The sequence below is a fragment of the Poeciliopsis prolifica genome, unplaced genomic scaffold (assembly GCF_027474105.1).
Source record: "Poeciliopsis prolifica strain line A6 unplaced genomic scaffold, Auburn_PproV2 SCAFFOLD007, whole genome shotgun sequence".
Lineage (NCBI taxonomy): Eukaryota > Metazoa > Chordata > Actinopteri > Cyprinodontiformes > Poeciliidae > Poeciliopsis > Poeciliopsis prolifica.
The window spans coordinates 9053723-9072206 of NW_026562382.1; the positions used below are offsets into that span (position 1 = coordinate 9053723).

Genomic DNA, 18484 nt, shown 5'->3' on the forward strand with positions numbered 1-18484 from the left:
CTAAAAACCACTTAGTCGTTAAATTTAAATTCAAGGGACGCCACGGCTCAAGTCGCTTCACACAAATGAGAAAATCCTATTGAAGGACATTGTCCGCTTTGGGGGGTCTTTTTGGCAGAGTTGCCTTTTCACTGGCAGCTGCTGCCTCTCCATCTGCAGGATGAGGGCTGACCTTCGATGGAGTTGGGCTGCTTTGATCGGTGACGAGGGACTGGATGTTCTGGAGCAGCGCCTTGATCTCTGGACTCTTCTGCTTCAGATAAGACCGAAGCGAGTCAGTCACTGACGCCGTTTCCTGCCTGACATGTTCTGCCTGCAAAAAAAATAAATAAATAAAAAATGCAAAAGCAGAAGGGGTGATTTAGGTCTGAAATTGGGGTCACGCAATAACTTACGTCCACACTGGCCTCTTTGTTGACCTCCACACTGTGTTTATTGGAGTTGAAAAGGATGCTGATGTCTTCCTGGGATTTGATGCTGACTTTAAGGAAAGGGCTTAGGGTGAGGTGCATGGGCTGGCAGGGGGGAGCGTGGACATGTTGCTCATTGTCCTGCCACTTCCAGCGTTTCTTCAGATCTCCTGTGTGACTGAACAACGTACCTCCTGTTGAAGTAAGATTAACCCTAGCGTAGAAAGGGAATAGCTTGAAAGATTTTAGTGACTCATGGAGATTAAATAATAGAAATAGAAAAATACAATATTACCAAATTTTGCCATTCGCATGAAAGCAGGTCTGCTCTCTGCTGGTGAAAAGCGCCTTAATCTGCGGCTCATCGATTTTATTATCCAGAACCACCACACAGGACGAGTTGGTTGAATGCGATGTTGCCACGAGGATGGCAAGACTTCCCGATGGATAGCTTTCCAGCATGATTAAGGAGACAACGTTCTATTTGTATCAAAGCGATAATTTATCATCAGGCCTCACGTGAGAGGATACCACACATGTCCAGTTCCATCTTGAAGGACTAAATTGAATATTTTGCCATTTTTGTAGCGTCTGATAAGCGGCAACGTCTGTTAATGCAAAGAAGGAATTTTCACTTATTCTTAATTTGTCCATATATATACAGCTGTGTGAAAAACTAGAGGATAAATTAATGTTCAGTTGGAGATACTTCAAATAGGAGCAGTAAGAGATCTTATTTGAGTGCAATGTAAAATCCTGTTAAAAAGTACACGTCTATTTATAACCCTACCAGGACCAAGAAAGTTTGTTCCCCTAACAATCTCTTTGAGGTAAATGCAAATAAGACATTTCTTAATTTTTTACTTTGTTTGGATTGATCAGAATGTCTAACAACTAATCTATCTCGCATGGCAGCTTACATGCTTGAGCACCGCTTATTTCACAAAGCTTGCAGTCTCCATTCAAGCTTCTACCTGACAGATCAACCCTCCCCCTGCCCTTGCTCAGCTCCCGCAGACTCGCGACAGTCGTAATTAGAAAAAAGCCTGGTGGAACTGTTCGTCTGCTGGCCTTATCACATGAACTACTTACTACTCAGCACAATGCTCTGAAGAACAGTTGTTAAAGATAAGCTTTATTGTGAAGATGTGCTGAAGGCAGATTATTGAAGAGAGCAGGAGCTTCTTAAAGAGACAGAAACCCAATTTCAAGTGGTGAAACTACAAATTAAAATTTCTTGTAAGTCATGCAGCATTTTCATAACAACTGAAGGTTGTTACTTGGCTGTATTATAAAATGCCACCAAGTACCTGGAAAATGTATAATACCATCCCTTTAAGGTTTGCTAGTGTGAGATTGTGCTCAACAGATCAATTCACCTGGAGGTTTTTTATACATTTTTACTGCAATTTGAACACTTAACATGTTACATCACCTTTAGTCTCTCCTTTTTCACATTGAAATGGAAGATGCTGTTGTAGCTCATTTCTTTTTCACCCTCCTCTTCTGAGGTGGATGAATCGTAATCCAAAAAATCACTTGAGGTGTCATAATCTTCGTGTCCTGTAATGTCGTTAAAGATTCCATAACAGAGATGAATTACAGGGAATGATGGTAAAACCTTAATCTGCTTGCAATGTGATCCAGAGCATGTGCAACCTTCTCCAAGTGAATCCTGTTTCGACTTCAGCCCAGGCTCTCTAGGGGTGCGTACTGACTCTTTTCCTGACTCTCCATCAGTCACCCCCTAGGGAAAACACAAAATCTTACCAAGTATTTAGGATCTAGTTTCTAGTGCAAATATCTTAGTACTCTTGAAATAATACAAAATTAACTTACAGGTGATTTTTAAGCAAGACATAAGAGCTTGTGTGAAGTTGATAAGTTCTTAATATTGATGAAAGAGTAGTAACTCAAGTGGGAATGTTTTTCACTCATGGGGAAAATGTGGAATTGGCATTCTTTTATTCAATATTAAGCAGTTATATTCTTAAAGCAATTCCATGTTTTTTGGTAAAAAGTTATTTGTAAATTAATTTTGTCTTACTCTAAGTGCACTAAGATGTTTGCATTTGAAACTACACCAAAAATATTTGCCAAGATTTTGTGTTTTTTGCAGTGGAGTTTCATGAGCCACATTTGCTGCAGAAAAACTAATAAGTAAAAAAATGATATAAATATTCTAAATTCAGTTTTTATGCAAAACTTTAGTCAAGGCTGGCCAGAGGCAAAGCAGATTTTGTGGTTGGTTAAGGTCCACTCCTGTCTTCGGGGCCAGTAGGAACTTAAATTTAGCTCAAGTTCAGGAGAGGTTTATACTTTCACCAACAGTGCATAAATTAGATCTTTGAAGAAAATCTATGTATAATTTCATTTTAGTTTTTAAAATAATGCAACATGGAGCATTTGTTTGATTCTGATTAAGTGCCATCCTCTGGCAACATCCTAAGATATGCTGTTCAAATGTTTTGATGCAGGGGCCACAATAAGTAAAATAATATCAATTTCTTGTTAAACAATAAACATGGAGTGTTGTAGAGAAACAAGGTAGATAGTTTTTGCAGAAAAGGATCAGTAACGCAGTTTTGATTTTAAATTAAAAAAAATAAACACGTTTCCTTTATTTCAAGAAACATTTTTTGTTGTCTCTGCAATAGAACAAATAAAGAAGAGGGTTACAGGTTTCACCTTTTATTTTAACAGCATCATGAATTTAACTAAATGTAATAAATTGTGTTTCCAAAGTCTGCTTTTGAGTGAAGGTTGAGAATGTTGCTGGTTGTATTTACTATAAAATGAAATTTAAAATGTTTTCAAAGTCCTCGGTTAAATTGTATTTTTTCTGAAAATTCACCCACAAAAGTGAGGGAAGTCGTCTTTTTTTACACAAATAAGCACCATCCAAACTGTGTGAATGCTTCAGCAACTTTCAGCAGATTTACAGAAAGACTTTGTCTAAAAAATATTATTACGTAAACCGCTTGGCATGAGTCAAATGCATTCAGTGACATTGTTGCCGCTTTCTAGCTAAATTGAGGCCTTTTTTTATAAGATGTGTTCATTCATATTATGGTAGGATTTATGGTTTTAAAATCTAACTGGTAGTTTGTGTTAAAATCTTGTTGAAATGTTTTGATCAATTTGGTATTGAACTGCTAGATTTTCACATTTCTGCAAAACTACAAAAATAGCAGAAGAGGGTGAAGTGGAATGCTGTGATGAAGTGCCTCATTTACATTTGAAGAGACGGAACCAAAACGAATCAGAGTTAAACTTTAAATAGACCACAACTGAATGATTTAAATGTAATGAAGGATTCAAAAGCATGATGTGTCCTCTTGAAATGAACTAATGTGTCTGACAACAAAAAATATTCTGCCATCCAATAAATTAGCTTTTCAAAATTCTTATTTTCCAGGTTCAAATTTCAAAAATATTTATTTTCTTCACCGCTTTCAATTATTTTTTTTTTTATTCTGAAATTTAATTCTAGAATATTAGCACAGTGGTTTGTTTCATACTGTAAAGTTCACAGATAATGATGTTGAAAGTTTGTGTTTCCACAATTTAATCTGATTTAATACATTATATTGATATAAACTTGTTGTATTGTTGTGTTTTACAAATAGTGTCTCTTCAGTTTTAAGAAAAATGTTACTAGTTTGGTAAAATGTATATAAATAGCCGGTCAACACAGGACCCCTTTTCCATCTTTTGAATGCAGTTACATCTGTAACTTTATTCTGATTTATTCTAGTTGGCATTTAATACTCATCCTAGAATACCTGAACTCTGGAGTTCTAAATGTGCCAAGTCATGAATAAAATAAAATATAAATACTCAAATAGCTGTCTGAGTTCTGGACTCTGAAGCTGTGACCTAAATACTGAAACTGGGCACATTGACAGTCTAAGCAGTAATAATGAAAAGGATTTCTTTTTTTTCTCAAAATTTTTATCTGACATACCATTTCAGCTTAAAGTAGAGCTGAAGGAGAAAGGAATGTTGTTAATTTAACCCACATTTGTTCCTAAAATAGACTGTGACACAAAAACTGTAACAACGGAAAAGCAACTTCTCTCCTTTTTTTAACTACCAAAGTGTAGATAATGTAAAGTGAAGTACAAATTTTACTTTCGTGAAGGTGCTATCGGGGCAAATGCAGGAGATCTTTGAAGTCTGCATTGTCTATCCTCTGCTGACTTTTAAAAACATTTCAGATAGGAGCAAGTAATTGACTAACTGACATTTCCATCCCGTAGAGCTGTGCTGCAAGCATGGACAAAATGCTAAGAGGCTTGAAATAGCAGATCTGGGATTTTTAGAGAATCTACTCATTTCTTGTTGTAATACCTTACAATAATATAAATTCTGCTGTATATATGAACATTTCATTTCATCTGTCTGAATGGATGGTGTCAGGTGTTGTGGATTTTAATACTGCTGACTGCTTCCCCCCCTTTGTTTTAAAAATCAGTTCAATTCCAAGTTGCACACACCGATAGGAGCTTTTGTTCTTTTTAACATGAATGAGCCTCCATGTCAACAGTGGCCTGAGCTGCACTCGCTCACCTCTTTTAGCTCAGCACTGTAGGGTATAAGAACAGTGGTCACTGGAGGGTTTTTTTTCTTCTTTTTTACTGCTGGCTGTTCTCAGAGCAAAAAATACCTCCTTACTAGCATGGTGGTAATTCAGGCATACATATTACCACAAGACACAAAATGTTTTGCTCCACTTCCAGCTTGACAAATGGTGCAAAGCTGGCCTCGTCCATGTCCTTTCTACTCCACTCAGCTTGATTCAAATCTCGCTTCACAGCTCAGTCTACAATTGTAAGATGTTTTTAAAGTGTGACTCAAATAATACAATTTGTGTACTTGTAATTAAGAATTTGAAGGACTGTAGCTGTTCTTTTTTATTTGTAAAAAAAAAATCTACAGTTACAAAACTAAAGGCTTTTTCTCTCTGACTTCAAAATTACAGTTGCAAGGCACAAATACTTCTGCATCAAGAATACTTCTGTACTACACAAAGTAGCACATATCTGTGAAATGAAAGATAAATGATTTTTGTTGCGTTTTTGCTAATTAAATCTGACGTGTGACATATTCATTCTGTCTGAATCAATATTTTGTAAAATAACTACCTTTCTCTGACATTTGTTCTATCAGCTTATCATAAGACTACCAATTTTGGAGATGGCATCAGGCAACATCAGTTGTATTGAATTTTATTTGATTTAAAAAGGGTCAAATAGAAATGGAAAACGATGTTCAGAAATTGATTCAAAGGAAAAAATCCAAACAAGTAATTTTCTTTCTCCTTTGCAATTTCTCCTCAACTTGGTTTTGATGACATAGATACAAAATAAAACACTTTTTTTTATTGTAATATCCCAAAACGTGAAAAAGTTAACAGCTATAGATACTTGGAACTGTGTTACTACGCAATTGCAAATCAAATATTAAAAATCTAATTCAATTTCTTTCAGTTCTTTTGTAGATGAATAAGTGATGAAAGGCCTAATTTGTCACAAAACAAATCTGAATTAATTGCCTGTTCCACAAATGTATTCATATTTAAACTAGAAAAGGAAAATGAGGAGTTTATAAGTGACATTTTCTTCTATACCTTGTCAAGTTTAGTTAAGGTCTCTTCTGTTCCTTCTTGGCAGGCTTTAGGAGAGTGGGGACTTCCCTTGCTGTGCAAATCCAACATTTCATTATCTGGGGATATCTTCAACTCACTCTGAAGTGAAAAGAAAAAAAACAAAGACTCTTCATAATTTATTAAATTCTTTGAGGTCTTTAACTCGTGCTTCATGAATAAATCAGAACTGTGAAACTCCTTGTCTCTGGATACCATGTCATATCAGCTTTCAAAACATAAAACTTACAATGTGACAAGGCTGTGAAAATTCAAGTTCAGTTTTACTTTGGCAAAAGAAAGAAATGTCTCTAAACAATACCACAATATTTCAGATATGGCAATTATACCAATGTTTTTTTTTTTTTTTTTTCTATTGGCTCTCTACAGTGTAATTTACTTGTTAGATTAATGAGTAAGTGTCAGAAAAACCCTCTCCAGCTCAGGATATCCAAGCAAATTTTTGACTCTGTCAGTGACATTCGCAGGGGGACATATAATAATATATACATACAAATCTGAATACCTCATCGTCAGCTCTCTGTGCCGAACTGTCATAATAATCTGCTTTCTTCTTGAGCAAAGCATACTTTGGCATAAATTCTGCAGACAGAAAAAATACTAAGCATCATTAAAAATGTACACTCATTTACCAAATAAGATTTCTAAAGCAAAGAATTAAAGGAAAATTTACTGAGGTCCTCATTTCTGCTGCTTGTTTGTGTGGCAACGTTGATTCTGGTGACAATCCTCCCATCATGTGTGTGGATTGTGAGAATGTCTGGAGAGGTTTCCCTGGAACCAGTTCTTTGTTATCACACATTTTTCAGTTCAACAACATTCAAAGCATAACTCAAGCACCCATTCAATAAAATGCAGCTGTCTGTTCTGTAGTTTCAGTTATATATATATATATATATATATATATATATATATATATATATATATATATATATATATATATATATATATATATATATATATATATATATATATATATATATATATATATATATATATATATATATATATATATATATATATATATATATATAGGTAATTTCACCATATCAGTCGTCATCATATTTGAAGAGAAAATAAGGAAACTTGCAAGGCTGAAAACATCATCCAAATTGCACAGTAAGGGAATTCTTCCAAAGTGACAGACCCTAAGAATCCCACAAAGCATCTTAAAAAGCAGCTCAAAACCCCAAAAGTAATTGTTTTGAGCTGTCACAAAGTCCTCATCTTAATCTTAAAGAAATTGTTTGGCCAGCGTTGAATAAAGTGAGTGGGAATGACGTCCTGCATACCTGACTCTGTTAAAGACAAGTTCTGTCAAGATAATTGAGCTGAAATTCCAGCAAGTTATTTAAGAGGTTTAAAGTTATTCAAAAATGTTTGACACAGCACATAGTGCAGTTCAAAATGAAATTTTCCCAAACATTAGGTCAATATATGTAAACTTCTAAATGTGAAGAGCTTTTAAAAAGTTCCAAAATATTTCATGCTTTTCGGACGCCTATTCTTATCATAACTCATGCCAAACAGGGAAGGTTTAGCCAAATTAATGTGAGACTGAGCAAAATATGCTTATGGCGTCTCTTTAAAGAGTGTATGCGAACATCTCTTTTAGCGAGTCATATGCAATAGATAACATAACATGCAACTCTTGCTTCATTAAATAAGTAAATCGATTCAAATCAAGCCTCGTTATATGTCGTCCGACCTGCTCGAGTTTGGCTCCATATTAACTCTCGTGCATTAACTCTAGATTTGGGTCAGTTCTCTCCAGTCGTCTGTTTGTTTACAGATCCAGGGTTTGTTTTTGTCTCCATCTCAGTTGATTTGCCTGGCGAGCCGGGTGTTTGCATCATGTCTGTGATAGTCTTGACTCATTGTGAAGCAGGGGTGAGCAGAGAAACCACAAAAAGTTGCATCAGGCACAATACGGTCAAATAAAAACAGCCTGTTTTGCCCCCTAGTGTAACTTAGCAACCAGAGAACAATAACGGAGCTGAGTGAGGGTGTGTGTGTGTGTGTGTGTGTGTGGGTGTGTGGGTGTGTGTGTGTGTGTAGCAGACACAGAGAGAAATACACACAAAGGTTCCTTAAAGTAGACTTCTTTTACCTGAAATCTCCTCATCCTGTTGTGGATTACCTTTGGACCAGTGGTGCACTGAAGCTTCATGTAGGTATATAAACATTTTGAATAAAATTACTGTATATTCAGTTCTTTGAAGGATTTACATTTTACTGCTCTTTATTTTCGGTTGGGCTCAAGTTTCTGCCATTGGTAGAGGTCCACCTCAAATTCATATAACTGTAACAACAAAAATGTCGTAAATCAGGAAAACATTATTGGTTGTTCGGGTAGATGGTTGTGTTATTTAATGTCTAAAACATTAATTAACCCTGGAACCCAGCCGAAAAGAGGTAAAATTACCAGGGTGGCGGATAAAAAATTCAGCTCCTCTAAAGTGGATCATGTCAACTCTGAAACTCTCACGGCTGTCAATGAAATATTTAGTAAAACAATCGTTTTTCTCTTCAGAGTTTCTTAATTTAACTTTGAAAAGTGTCTAAATAAGAATAGCAATCTGTCCCCAAAAGTGTGTAAAACAATTTAAGAGGTGTATAAAGTGTGTGTGGGTTTATATAAATAGCATTAGCCCAAGAAAGCTTCAAAAGGATTTAAAAAAATAACTGTTTGCGATTTAATGGAGAGTCTTAAAGACTGTGCCTTTCATGTATTTTTCTCTTGGCAAAGAGGTCGTGCAACTGAGAAAAAAAAAAAAACACATCCTAATTAAATTCTAGCTTTTTTGAGATGGATTTAATTTTTCAGAATCATTTTCATTTGGACTTCATCTTTGTTTAATAAATAATGATATGGTGTGTGGTTTTTGTACACTTGGAGTTAGAATGTTAAACATGCACATCCTTGAACTTGTCAAGACTGTCCTTTTTTTAACCATTACTGTATATGCCAACCATCAGTATTTGAGTAAGCTTAATTATTTAAAGACTCTGGGAAGAACACTAATTACCTATCTTTCAGTGAGTGATGTAAAATATTAATTTGCAAAAGCCAGTTATGTTTCATCAAACTAGTTCTGCAATAATTAAATGAGATACAACTCATATTTAGCTTCTTTCCATCTTAAATTGCTTTTTTTAATCAGGTACTTCATTTTTTTTTTAACACAGTTATTAATTCAAGAGTGTTTTTATCTTTCTTTTTTGTAAATTAGTTTTTCACTTTAGCCTTATTAATAGATATTACTTATCATCATAGTCTGACCAATAACAAGGCAACTAAAACATAATACAGTGAAACAAATGTTCGCAGTGACTTCAGGCAAATTAAAAGTGCACTACTATTAATTTAAGGCTGATCTTCTAAAATCTCAATCAGTGTAAATTTACTGAATCTTTAGTGAAAATATAATTACAAATTGAGACGAAAAAACAGGTGTGTTGAAACCCAGGATGTGCCTGTTTTATAAAATTATATGATGTTAATAATATTTTTAGTCATCAAAAGAATCTCTTTGTTTTCATTTTGTTCTATGAAAAAAAATACAGACATTGTTGGCATCGCCAAAAACAAAGTCAAACATAGCAATGAAGAAAAGGGATATTAAACTTTTGGGTTATTAAGCAAAGAAAATGGAAAAACAATTTCTCATTATGGTTATAATTACGCTGATAAATTGCAACAGATTGAACACAGTAAAAAGCAGCTGACAACTGGTTATGACAGGTTTTTACAGTTGTCTCATGTAAGGAGATCGCTTGTTCAGTTTGTGTCTTACATTGTTTTTTTCTCTAAACATGTGAATTGTTGTTTTGAAACTGGGCTGTAATCTAAATTGAAACTCACCTGACTCCAGTTAAGACTTGCTTGCATATTAAGCCATAATGTCGTCAATTTGAGCAACTGCACGGTGGAACATGTTACAGAAATAAATATGCATCATTTTACATCAGAAAATCAATGTTTACTGCAAGTAGTTTGATGCTTGTCAACTTGTGAATTACGTGAATTTTGTCAGCAGTTTTCTTTTGTCTAGATGTGGTAGAAATGAGCATTACTTAATAAATTGATAGCTGAAATTAATTGGGAAAATTATTTCCTACCATACATACATATAGTATGGTATATATGGTATTTACATATTATACACTAAGTTGTAAATGTCTTGTTTTAACTTAACTATTATGTTAAACAAAATGAGATGTCATGTCAAAATAGTAAGTCTCATCCAGAAAGCAGAATGTAGATGGGCAGATATTAAATTAAAAACAACTGCTTTTTCATTTATAAAACAGACAAAAATATTTAGTTTTTTTTAAATAACTAAAAAATGATTTTTAAACATATTAAATTGATTAATACTTAAATAGTAGATAATTTTTGTATTTGAGTGAGTGGTGACGTTTTTGCTTTTGTCGCTACTGAGAAAAACCACAACACAAGATCCTCAAAAGATTGTACATATTGGAATTATGTAAACTCTAGTACTGTCACAAATCATAAACCGGGTTTAGTATTGCTCTTTTAATTTTCATTGGGCTGTGTGTTTTCGAGTGTCTTCCTTTGTTCCACTTGCTTGGTAAGCTGTTCCAGCCGGGTGATGAAACGGAAATGTGGCTTTATGTTCTGCATGTTTGCCAACGGGTGGGACATGCAGATTTGCATCTGGTCAAGCAGACAATAAATCTTTGTCTTCTGTAATTGGATGTCTCTCTCCAAAATGCTTAGGCCTGGCTCACCATGGCTTTCTGGGCAAATGAACTGTATTTAAGATAAAAAAATAAAAAGAAGAAAAAAAACTTTTTTTTAATGCACTGTTTTTTCATCAGTAAGCCATGACTGCGGTGCCTTCATCACACATTTTACAGAGAAGGAAACACCTTATCAAAACATGTACGATGTGTTTTGCATCTGTGCTGACTCACCTTAAGCTCTGAGCCAACGCTGAAACGCACATGGTTGTCCTTGTGGAAGAAGCTAACATACACATGCTTTTGCGAATGTATGTGGATACAGATGCATGGCCCCATGCCGAAGATGAGGGGCTTGAATGGAAGGTCGTGCACATGTGGGTCAAAATACAACCAATTCCAGCGCCTCCTCAAATTGCCCGTCTCATCGAAGCAGAAACCTCCATAAGAAGTTATGTTCAGCCTTTAAAAAACATGTAAAAGAAAAATAAGAACAAAAAAAAAAGCAGAGTATCTCTCAAATATGTTACGATCAACCAAATGCTAAAACAAATATTCGTAACAATTATAGTTTTACTCTGAAGTTCAGCATAAATATCACAATTTCAATGATTATGTCAGTCATTCTTTTATCGTAAGAACTGGACACATAGGCTCACATAAATTCCTACATCCCTATTAATATTTGAGTAACTTCTCGATTGATCGCTTAGCAATATAAACATTGCACTTGAAACACTACTTGTAGCAACAGTTTTAATTATACAAATCAAATTAGCAGCACACAAAGAATTGAGACAAATACGTCTGAATAATCAAAATGTGAGACCAGCACCAAACCGCTTCTTTGGAAAAGTCAGAAAAATCCAAAGCTAAACACTAAAGAAACATCTGAGGATTACTGACAGTGAATCAAGTAGGGTTTGGGGTTTTAAAAGTAACCAATTATCTGGGTATATCCTTTCATGATCAATAAGTACTTATTATTAAATGATATCTTGACTTTTACCTCCCTAACCTCATTATCAACATAATACTGACGGTTCCCATGAATGACCTCTCAGTGATTTAAAAGAATAAAAATATAAAAAGTCATTCCCTCAGATTTGAAAGAATAACGGAACGGTACATCAACCATAACCCATTAAAGATGTAAAGATTTATTTTGCCACATTTTCTTTTTCTATTTACCTGCAGTTGTTCTGGAACAGATTGTTTGTTAACATGTAAAGATACCACAGCAAAAGTTGGCAGCAAAGCCCATTTTGGAAGTTATGTAGAAATTAATTTATGTTTCAAAATAATTCATCAAGAAACAGTTACCACAACAATCCATCGGGACGGTAGCACGTAGCGCAGCCTTTAGGTGTGAAAATGCCTAGCAAGTGCCGGTTCTTGACCTTGTCCTCTAGGATTATGTAAATGAAGTGAGAATCTTCTGCTGGGATTATGACGATGGCTGGATTCCCAGAAGGATAACTTTTTTTTTCTATTAAGAACCATTAACACAGTGCAAACTCTTTCTCATAGGTAATTTATCTCATTTTCTTCTTTGATGTTTGGTGTTTTTTTTTTTCACTGGAATGCAAAGGATACAAAACAGTACCTGATCCATCAAGATACTTGATCAGAAAAATATTCCCATCTTTGTAGAATTTCTGTAATACACCGGTTGTCTGCAACATAATACACAGTTTTAGATATCCCTAAATATATGACAATATGACAATCAAAATTTGTATTTTGTCTTTTCCCTCACTTTATTAATTTTTTTTACAATTTCATTTTTGATTACTGTTTTGGAAAGACTTGAGCTGTAGCACACATACAATATACATACCCTTGGTTCATCACCTGGCTCTTCTGGCGACCTTGATACTTCAAAAGCCGATGGAGTTTTCTCTGGAGAACCAGGAATGTCAGATCTTACTTCCTTTGGTAATGCTGAATAGCCTGAGCAACAAAAAGGGAACATTGATTCATTGTATCGCTTCAATTAGAGGTTTAGTATGCAACGTGCTTCACAGAATCTTGTTGGCTTCTTCTAGTTTAATTGTATACCTGGAGTCTCATATCGTCTTTTTTTCTCGCGCCGCACATATTTCATCCTATTTTAGAAAATCCAGATAGTTTAAACAACAAACATAACAATGCAATATAAGAAACCACTACATAGTATAAAACATAACAGCAACCACTGCATAGTGGTGGTAAAAGATTGACCATCACTTGATGGCCTTTTTAATGTTTTGTGGTAGATCGACACATAGTAATGCATAGTAGTTGAAACAAAGGAATAGGATACACAATTTTGCTATTTAAAAACATATGAGACTGGATTGGCAAGCTCTGGTACATATCCTTTACTAGATTTAGATCTAGACTTTGGCCCATTTAAACATATAATTGTGTTTTGATGAAAACTATCCTAATTCAATGCTATAAGTATAAAATCATTGTCCTGTTGGAAATTGAATCTCTGGTGCCTGTCTCAAGTTTTTGAGTTTTTCTTCCAGGACTGCCCAGCCATTGAATTGCAGAATAAAGAGAGTACTGGACCACTGACCATCCTTCTTCTTCAGTCTCCCACTCTTGTCTGTTAATAGACATAGAAGTGTCCAGCTCATCCGCTGTACCAGTGTATTTCCGTTCCAGTCTCTCCTTTTCCTTTTTCAAGACTTCTTCAAATTCTTTAGCTGCCTCATGATAGACGTCCTGGATAAAACAATTTCAACAGATTTTTTTCCCTCATTTTTCACTGCTGGTGCTACTCACCAGTGAACCTTGTCAAACCACAAATGAGATGATCCTGTCATTTTGTAAAGGTTATCTGTGGTGTAATCATTTCTAATGAATTTATGTAAAGTAAAACATACTCACTCTGTCTGAGAGGACTTCCTGTTTCAGTGCTCTGATGAATGACAGGCGCTGATAACGTTGATAAAGCTGATTACGCTGCTGGCAGTACTGACAAAGAGTTTTGCTAGGAGGTTTTTTAGGGAGAACTTTCTTCTTCCTATACTTAATGCCCGGAATCTCCAGCTAGAAGAACAGATTCACAATCACCTTTCACCTCATAGCCTCCACACTATTACTGAGGGAAAACAACAACGACAAAAAAGGACTGTAACTGTTTTTTTCTAAGCACTAAATTTGCTTGGCACCACCTGCAAAACACGAGGAGGGAATTTTGGCTCTCGTCTGCATGTTATGACACGAGGGAGTCCCAGATGAATTCTATCAAACTCCTTCTCTCCTGCATCCTAATGTGAAAAAAAAATCTTCAGCAAAAAAAAATCACACACCAATTGCTGATCAAAAATTAAAAATAATCTGAATCAGTGATGTCCAAATGTTGTGAAACATGGGCCACGATCAACAACTTGAGAGTGATCAATAAGAGGCTGTAAGAATTTTCAATACCTAAAATTGCCAATTTTTTTTTTATTTTCAATTACCTTTATTTTTACCCACTCAATATGTGATATTTAAATCCAATGAAGCAATCAGTCTGATGTTAATATAAAAAGTTATTTGTAGGTCATTGTAGAGCCAAAAACCTAAAAACATTTCCTGCCATTTGCATTATGAAAACACATTTCCAACATGTTTTCTTGCTTTATGTGTTTTGCTTGATGCGTAAGTTTAATAGACAACTCTGCTGAAGCCTGCTTTTGAGTAAAAATTGTTGAGTGTGGGTCTGCTAATTGTTGAACAAAACATAATGCCAGCAATTTGGTGATTAAACAATATGCAACTCAGACATTGTGTATCTCGTTAACTGCATAAATACAAAAAAAAAAAAATACAGATTAATCTCAAAATACAGAAAGTTGCATACCGATCTTATTTATTCATCCATGTTTATTTGAACAAAGACATACATTTTTGCTTGACTTGTTTACATAACCGCAATGTCTTTTGATTTGAGCAGCCTACCTCCAAATACACCACGACAGCGTCCTTTAACACTTCTTCTTGCCACATCTGGATACTCCCTGTTTTCCTTCGAACTGCACCACGGAGAAATAATTAGGAATCTGACAGATGTCGATAAGTCATGGGAGGCAAAAACGGGGGTAGGAACAGGTGACCCATTCTCACCAAAACTGATGACACAGCTTACCTCGACAGCTGCAAGAGAGGGACTGCTCCACCTTCTCCCAATCTGTCTGCGTTTCAGTGCTCACCAGAGTAATAAATCTTCCATCCAGTGAGCAGACCTCCATGAAATGTGGTGAGTCTGGGCTGCTTGGAGGAACAGAGGGATAAGATTCAGCTACAGTTTCATTCAACTGTCTGAAATACTTCTGAAACAACATGTCAGCACGCAAAGTACACCTTTTGCTGATGCCGATCAGCAAAAGGTGGTTAGCAGGACCACCTTTTGCAAAATGTTGCAAAATCTTCTGAAATGAAGATGCAATTAATTAACTAGATATTTAACTAGACAGTGTGATGTTACTTCCTTCACACTGATGTGTCAGAGGCCCACTTGTGAAATGTTGGGACACAAATAAATAAATAAAAATATGAAGTATTATTAGTTTTCAATGAGTAATACAAACTCTATAATGTGGGATTAGAGTATTTGTTTATTAAACTCTTAGCTACTATAGTTGATCTCAACAAAGTTCCAATGGTTTAGTAAAGAGGTATGAAACAATTTGAGGTCAAATCAAACATTTGCAAAATTGTATCTGCTTTTTTTTACCAATAGATGGTTAATTTGTTCTTTTTTTATTTTTATTTGAAAACCTAAACCTCTATATAACACTATACATGGACTGAGATTCTGATCCTTGTGTGCACCTTTCTCTTTAACATAAAATATTATAATTGTTGATCTAACCAATGTGCAAGCTAATTTTATTCATTGGGATCAGTCAGCCTCCTTTAAATTTAAAATTAGATAAATAAAGTGTTAAAACATTGGCTGCCAAAGAAGGCACGTATGACCTGTTCCACCATTGGTAAATACACATACCCAATAAAAAAATAAATCCTAAAAAGCCTGTTTGAACAGGTATAAAGCAGGAAATGACTACCAGAGAACAAAGAAAGGCCTTTAGTCCAGATAAAGAATGGTGGGTGACTAAAGCGCTGGTAAAGGACTATTCACAACTTGGAACACAGGTGTGGGCAAAAAAAAAAAAAAAAAAAAAAAAAAAAAATCTGACATTTAATCCTGTATCTAGTGCTACATCCAACTGCCATCATCAGCTGGCTGGACGCTCAAGGTCGTTTTAAAAACTCCTGCTGGCTTTCCCCAATGAGTGGCTATTACAATAATATTGTTCAGTCTAATATCTAGTTGTAAAACGCTTGCTTTACTAAAGTATTTATTTTATTCCTGAGAAAATTTATTTCACTGATTAAAATTAGAAATTAAACATATTAGCTTTATTTAAATGTAAGGTCTTATCTGAACTCTGCAGATTATATTTGAATAATATGCCTATATTCATTCCTTGTAGAAATGTGCTACACATGTTTGAACCAAACGGACTTTGGTTTTACTTATTATTATTTATTTATTTATTTATTTATTTATTTATTTATTTATTTATTTAATTTTACTATAGAACAATTTTTACTACAAAAGCTGAAGAATAATACAGATTTCAGAAATATATGGCTGAAAAACAAACTACGGCTGCGTTTTGTTTTTTGTTGTTTTGTTTTGTTTTTTTGTTTGTTTTTCTTTGCCGCTCTCTGAGCTTCACGCTGTAGCGGTTGCTAGGCAACAGGAGTGAAGCTGCGGTGGAAGCTAAGCTAGACAGCTAGCTGGAGGCTAGCCCTGTCCGAATGCACAGTGTTTCTCTTCCGGTCGTCATTTCTTCTCGCCTTTCGACGCGTCCTTCGAAGGACGCAGACCCAGCCAATCACCGCCAAAGAAAAACAAATGACGCTCCCGGATTGGTTAGCCATTAGCATGCCACGTAGCATTGCTCTTACGTATTATGCCCCATTTTCTTTCGAATATTTTCGATCATATTCGTAAACGATTTTAGATATGCTGAATGAAATAAAAATAAAAAAGCGATTCATAAATACTTTGGTGTCACATTCTAAAGAAAAATCTGTGAATAGGTGAATATACAAACCTCGTATTATTATTTTGTCTTTACACATTTCCATTTGCTAAAATAGTTTGTTTGTCCTGAAAATAAATTTTTACTGTAACACTTACTAAAAAGTTTGAAAATTTAATTCCAGGACACATCTTCAACTTATGGTCTAATTTTACTGACAGGGCACACATTTCCTTTTGCACTGTACCATATGTCCAATTAGTATTTTTATTGTTAAAATTTGTTAGTTCAGCCAGTTCAGCCATAAATTATTTATAACTTGGATAGTTAGATTTAAAACTATCTAAATTCCGCCAATAAGTTTGTTGTTTTATGGTAAAGGAGACGGTCATCTCTCAAAAGATTAAGAAAACTGTAGATTAAAGTATTAATTTTAAGATAACATGTTTTTTTTGTGATGCATATCCTTTTGAAAAACCTGTGGAAATAATCATTCTTGGCATTCCAACAATCAAACTTGTTAAAATGGCTGAGAAGGTTTTTTTTTTGTTTTGTTTTGTTTTATATCTCCCCATTGGTATTTTTGTGATACTTCTTCATGATAATGAGCTCAGGTTTTTGATTCTAGAAGGCCCCTTCTGATTTCCTTAATTTTTAGCTGTAACTATGGGTCACATTTTGTGAGTTGACTGACGCAAACTGGGATCAGAAACACAGTTAATAGAAATAAGGCCATAATTTGAAATCTAAATTTAATTATCCAAGAAATTTCAGTATTTGAAGAACATTTGTATCCATAATTCACTGAAATAATGCTTAAGATTACAAGTATGCAACATAAGTGATGTGAAGAATTGGGATCATGTGTCATTGGAGAAAGGGTATCTAAAGCCATTCTTACACTATGCAAGACAATTTGAATGCATTTGTGTCTTTATAACTTTTAAGGATTTGAAAATAAAAAAGAGCGGTTTTAAACAGGATAAAAAAAAATCTGATGGTGTTTAACAATAGCTATAGGAAACGATACATAAAACCTTCAATGAGCAAAAGAGAAAAAAAGAAAATAAACATTTCAATAGTGCTACTTTCTTACAGTTTCTCTTCTAACAACAATGTACTCGAATCTTCTGGTTCTCTCGAGTGACCTACCCGCCAAAGAAACAGAAAATTAGATTCATATACAGCATAAAGACAGTCTGACTCCATACATTTGTCATATTTTTTTTTCCATTTTCCGACTCACTTTCTTCAATCTGCTCCTCGGAAGAAATGCCAGCACGTACATTCTCAAGGTCATTTGTCAGCGGCGAAGCACAGATCTGAGCTTCTGAAAGGGAGCTGGAGTAGTTGTCGGGTACGTTATTAACAATGGGGCCTCTCTTGTCGTCACATGTCTCATGCTCCTCCAGGCTCTCCAAGTTGTCATAAAGCTGTCGAGAGGAGAAGTCACCTTCTCTGGGACTCTCTGGAGAGGAAGAGGCAGCTTCTTCCTGGGACGGAGACAGACTCATGTTTTCAAAACGTGATATGTCAAACGAAGCAGAGTCTCCAGAGAAAGCTGACTGAACACAGTACAGTTCCGATCCCTCACCCTATTTGTTTTTGTTCAAGCGCTGTTGCCTGGCAGTATCCGTGCATCAAGATCATCAAAAATGTCA

The 18484-nt window shown here is 35.0% G+C and overlaps 2 protein-coding genes across 3 annotated transcripts; both read right to left on the reverse strand.

Moving 5' to 3' along the window:
- Positions 1 to 5: 5 nt before the first annotated feature.
- LOC129361412 (glutamate-rich protein 6-like) lies at positions 6 to 8015 on the reverse strand. The gene is made up of 10 exons (XM_055032239.1): positions 7787 to 8015; positions 6752 to 6852; positions 6584 to 6660; positions 6043 to 6159; positions 2070 to 2157; positions 1846 to 1973; positions 942 to 1018; positions 706 to 861; positions 396 to 624; positions 6 to 313 (listed from the first exon to the last, which is right to left on the reverse strand). Exons 1-10 carry the CDS (start codon positions 7804 to 7806, stop codon positions 77 to 79), a joined length of 1230 nt encoding a protein of 409 aa, XP_054888214.1. The 5' UTR covers positions 7807 to 8015; the 3' UTR covers positions 6 to 76.
- Positions 8016 to 10601: 2586 nt separating this feature from the next.
- Positions 10602 to 18411, reverse strand: LOC129361315 (uncharacterized). 2 transcript variants are annotated; one of them, XM_055032088.1, is made up of 13 exons: positions 18070 to 18411; positions 17920 to 17971; positions 14915 to 15036; positions 14728 to 14801; positions 13956 to 14051; positions 13669 to 13830; positions 13355 to 13503; positions 12850 to 12896; positions 12629 to 12741; positions 12385 to 12464; positions 12112 to 12267; positions 11023 to 11251; positions 10602 to 10858 (listed from the first exon to the last, which is right to left on the reverse strand). In XM_055032088.1, exons 1-13 carry the CDS (start codon positions 18335 to 18337, stop codon positions 10622 to 10624), a joined length of 1785 nt encoding a protein of 594 aa, XP_054888063.1. In that variant the 5' UTR covers positions 18338 to 18411; the 3' UTR covers positions 10602 to 10621. The 2 variants fall into 2 exon arrangements, with proteins under 2 accessions (XP_054888063.1, XP_054888062.1); XM_055032087.1 differs by having other exon boundaries at positions 14915 to 15039.
- Positions 18412 to 18484: the final 73 nt, after the last annotated feature.

Coding starts and splice junctions, on each gene's coding strand:
- LOC129361412 (XM_055032239.1), bottom strand. CDS start 7,806: ATGGAGCCAAACTCGAGCAG. Junction 6,661..6,751: donor CAGCAGAAATGAGGACCTCA/GTAAATTTTCCT, acceptor TTCTGTCTGCAG/AATTTATGCCAAAGTATGCT. Junction 1,019..1,845: donor TGAAAAAGGAGAGACTAAAG/GTGATGTAACAT, acceptor TTGCATTAACAG/ACGTTGCCGCTTATCAGACG.
- LOC129361315 (XM_055032087.1), bottom strand. CDS start 18,337: ATGAGTCTGTCTCCGTCCCAGGAAGAAGCTGCCTCTTCCTCTCCAGAG. Junction 17,972..18,069: donor CGAGGAGCAGATTGAAGAAA/GTGAGTCGGAAA, acceptor TTTGGCGGGTAG/GTCACTCGAGAGAACCAGAA. Junction 14,802..14,914: donor CCTCTCTTGCAGCTGTCGAG/GTAAGCTGTGTC, acceptor TCCGTGGTGCAG/TTCGAAGGAAAACAGGGAGT.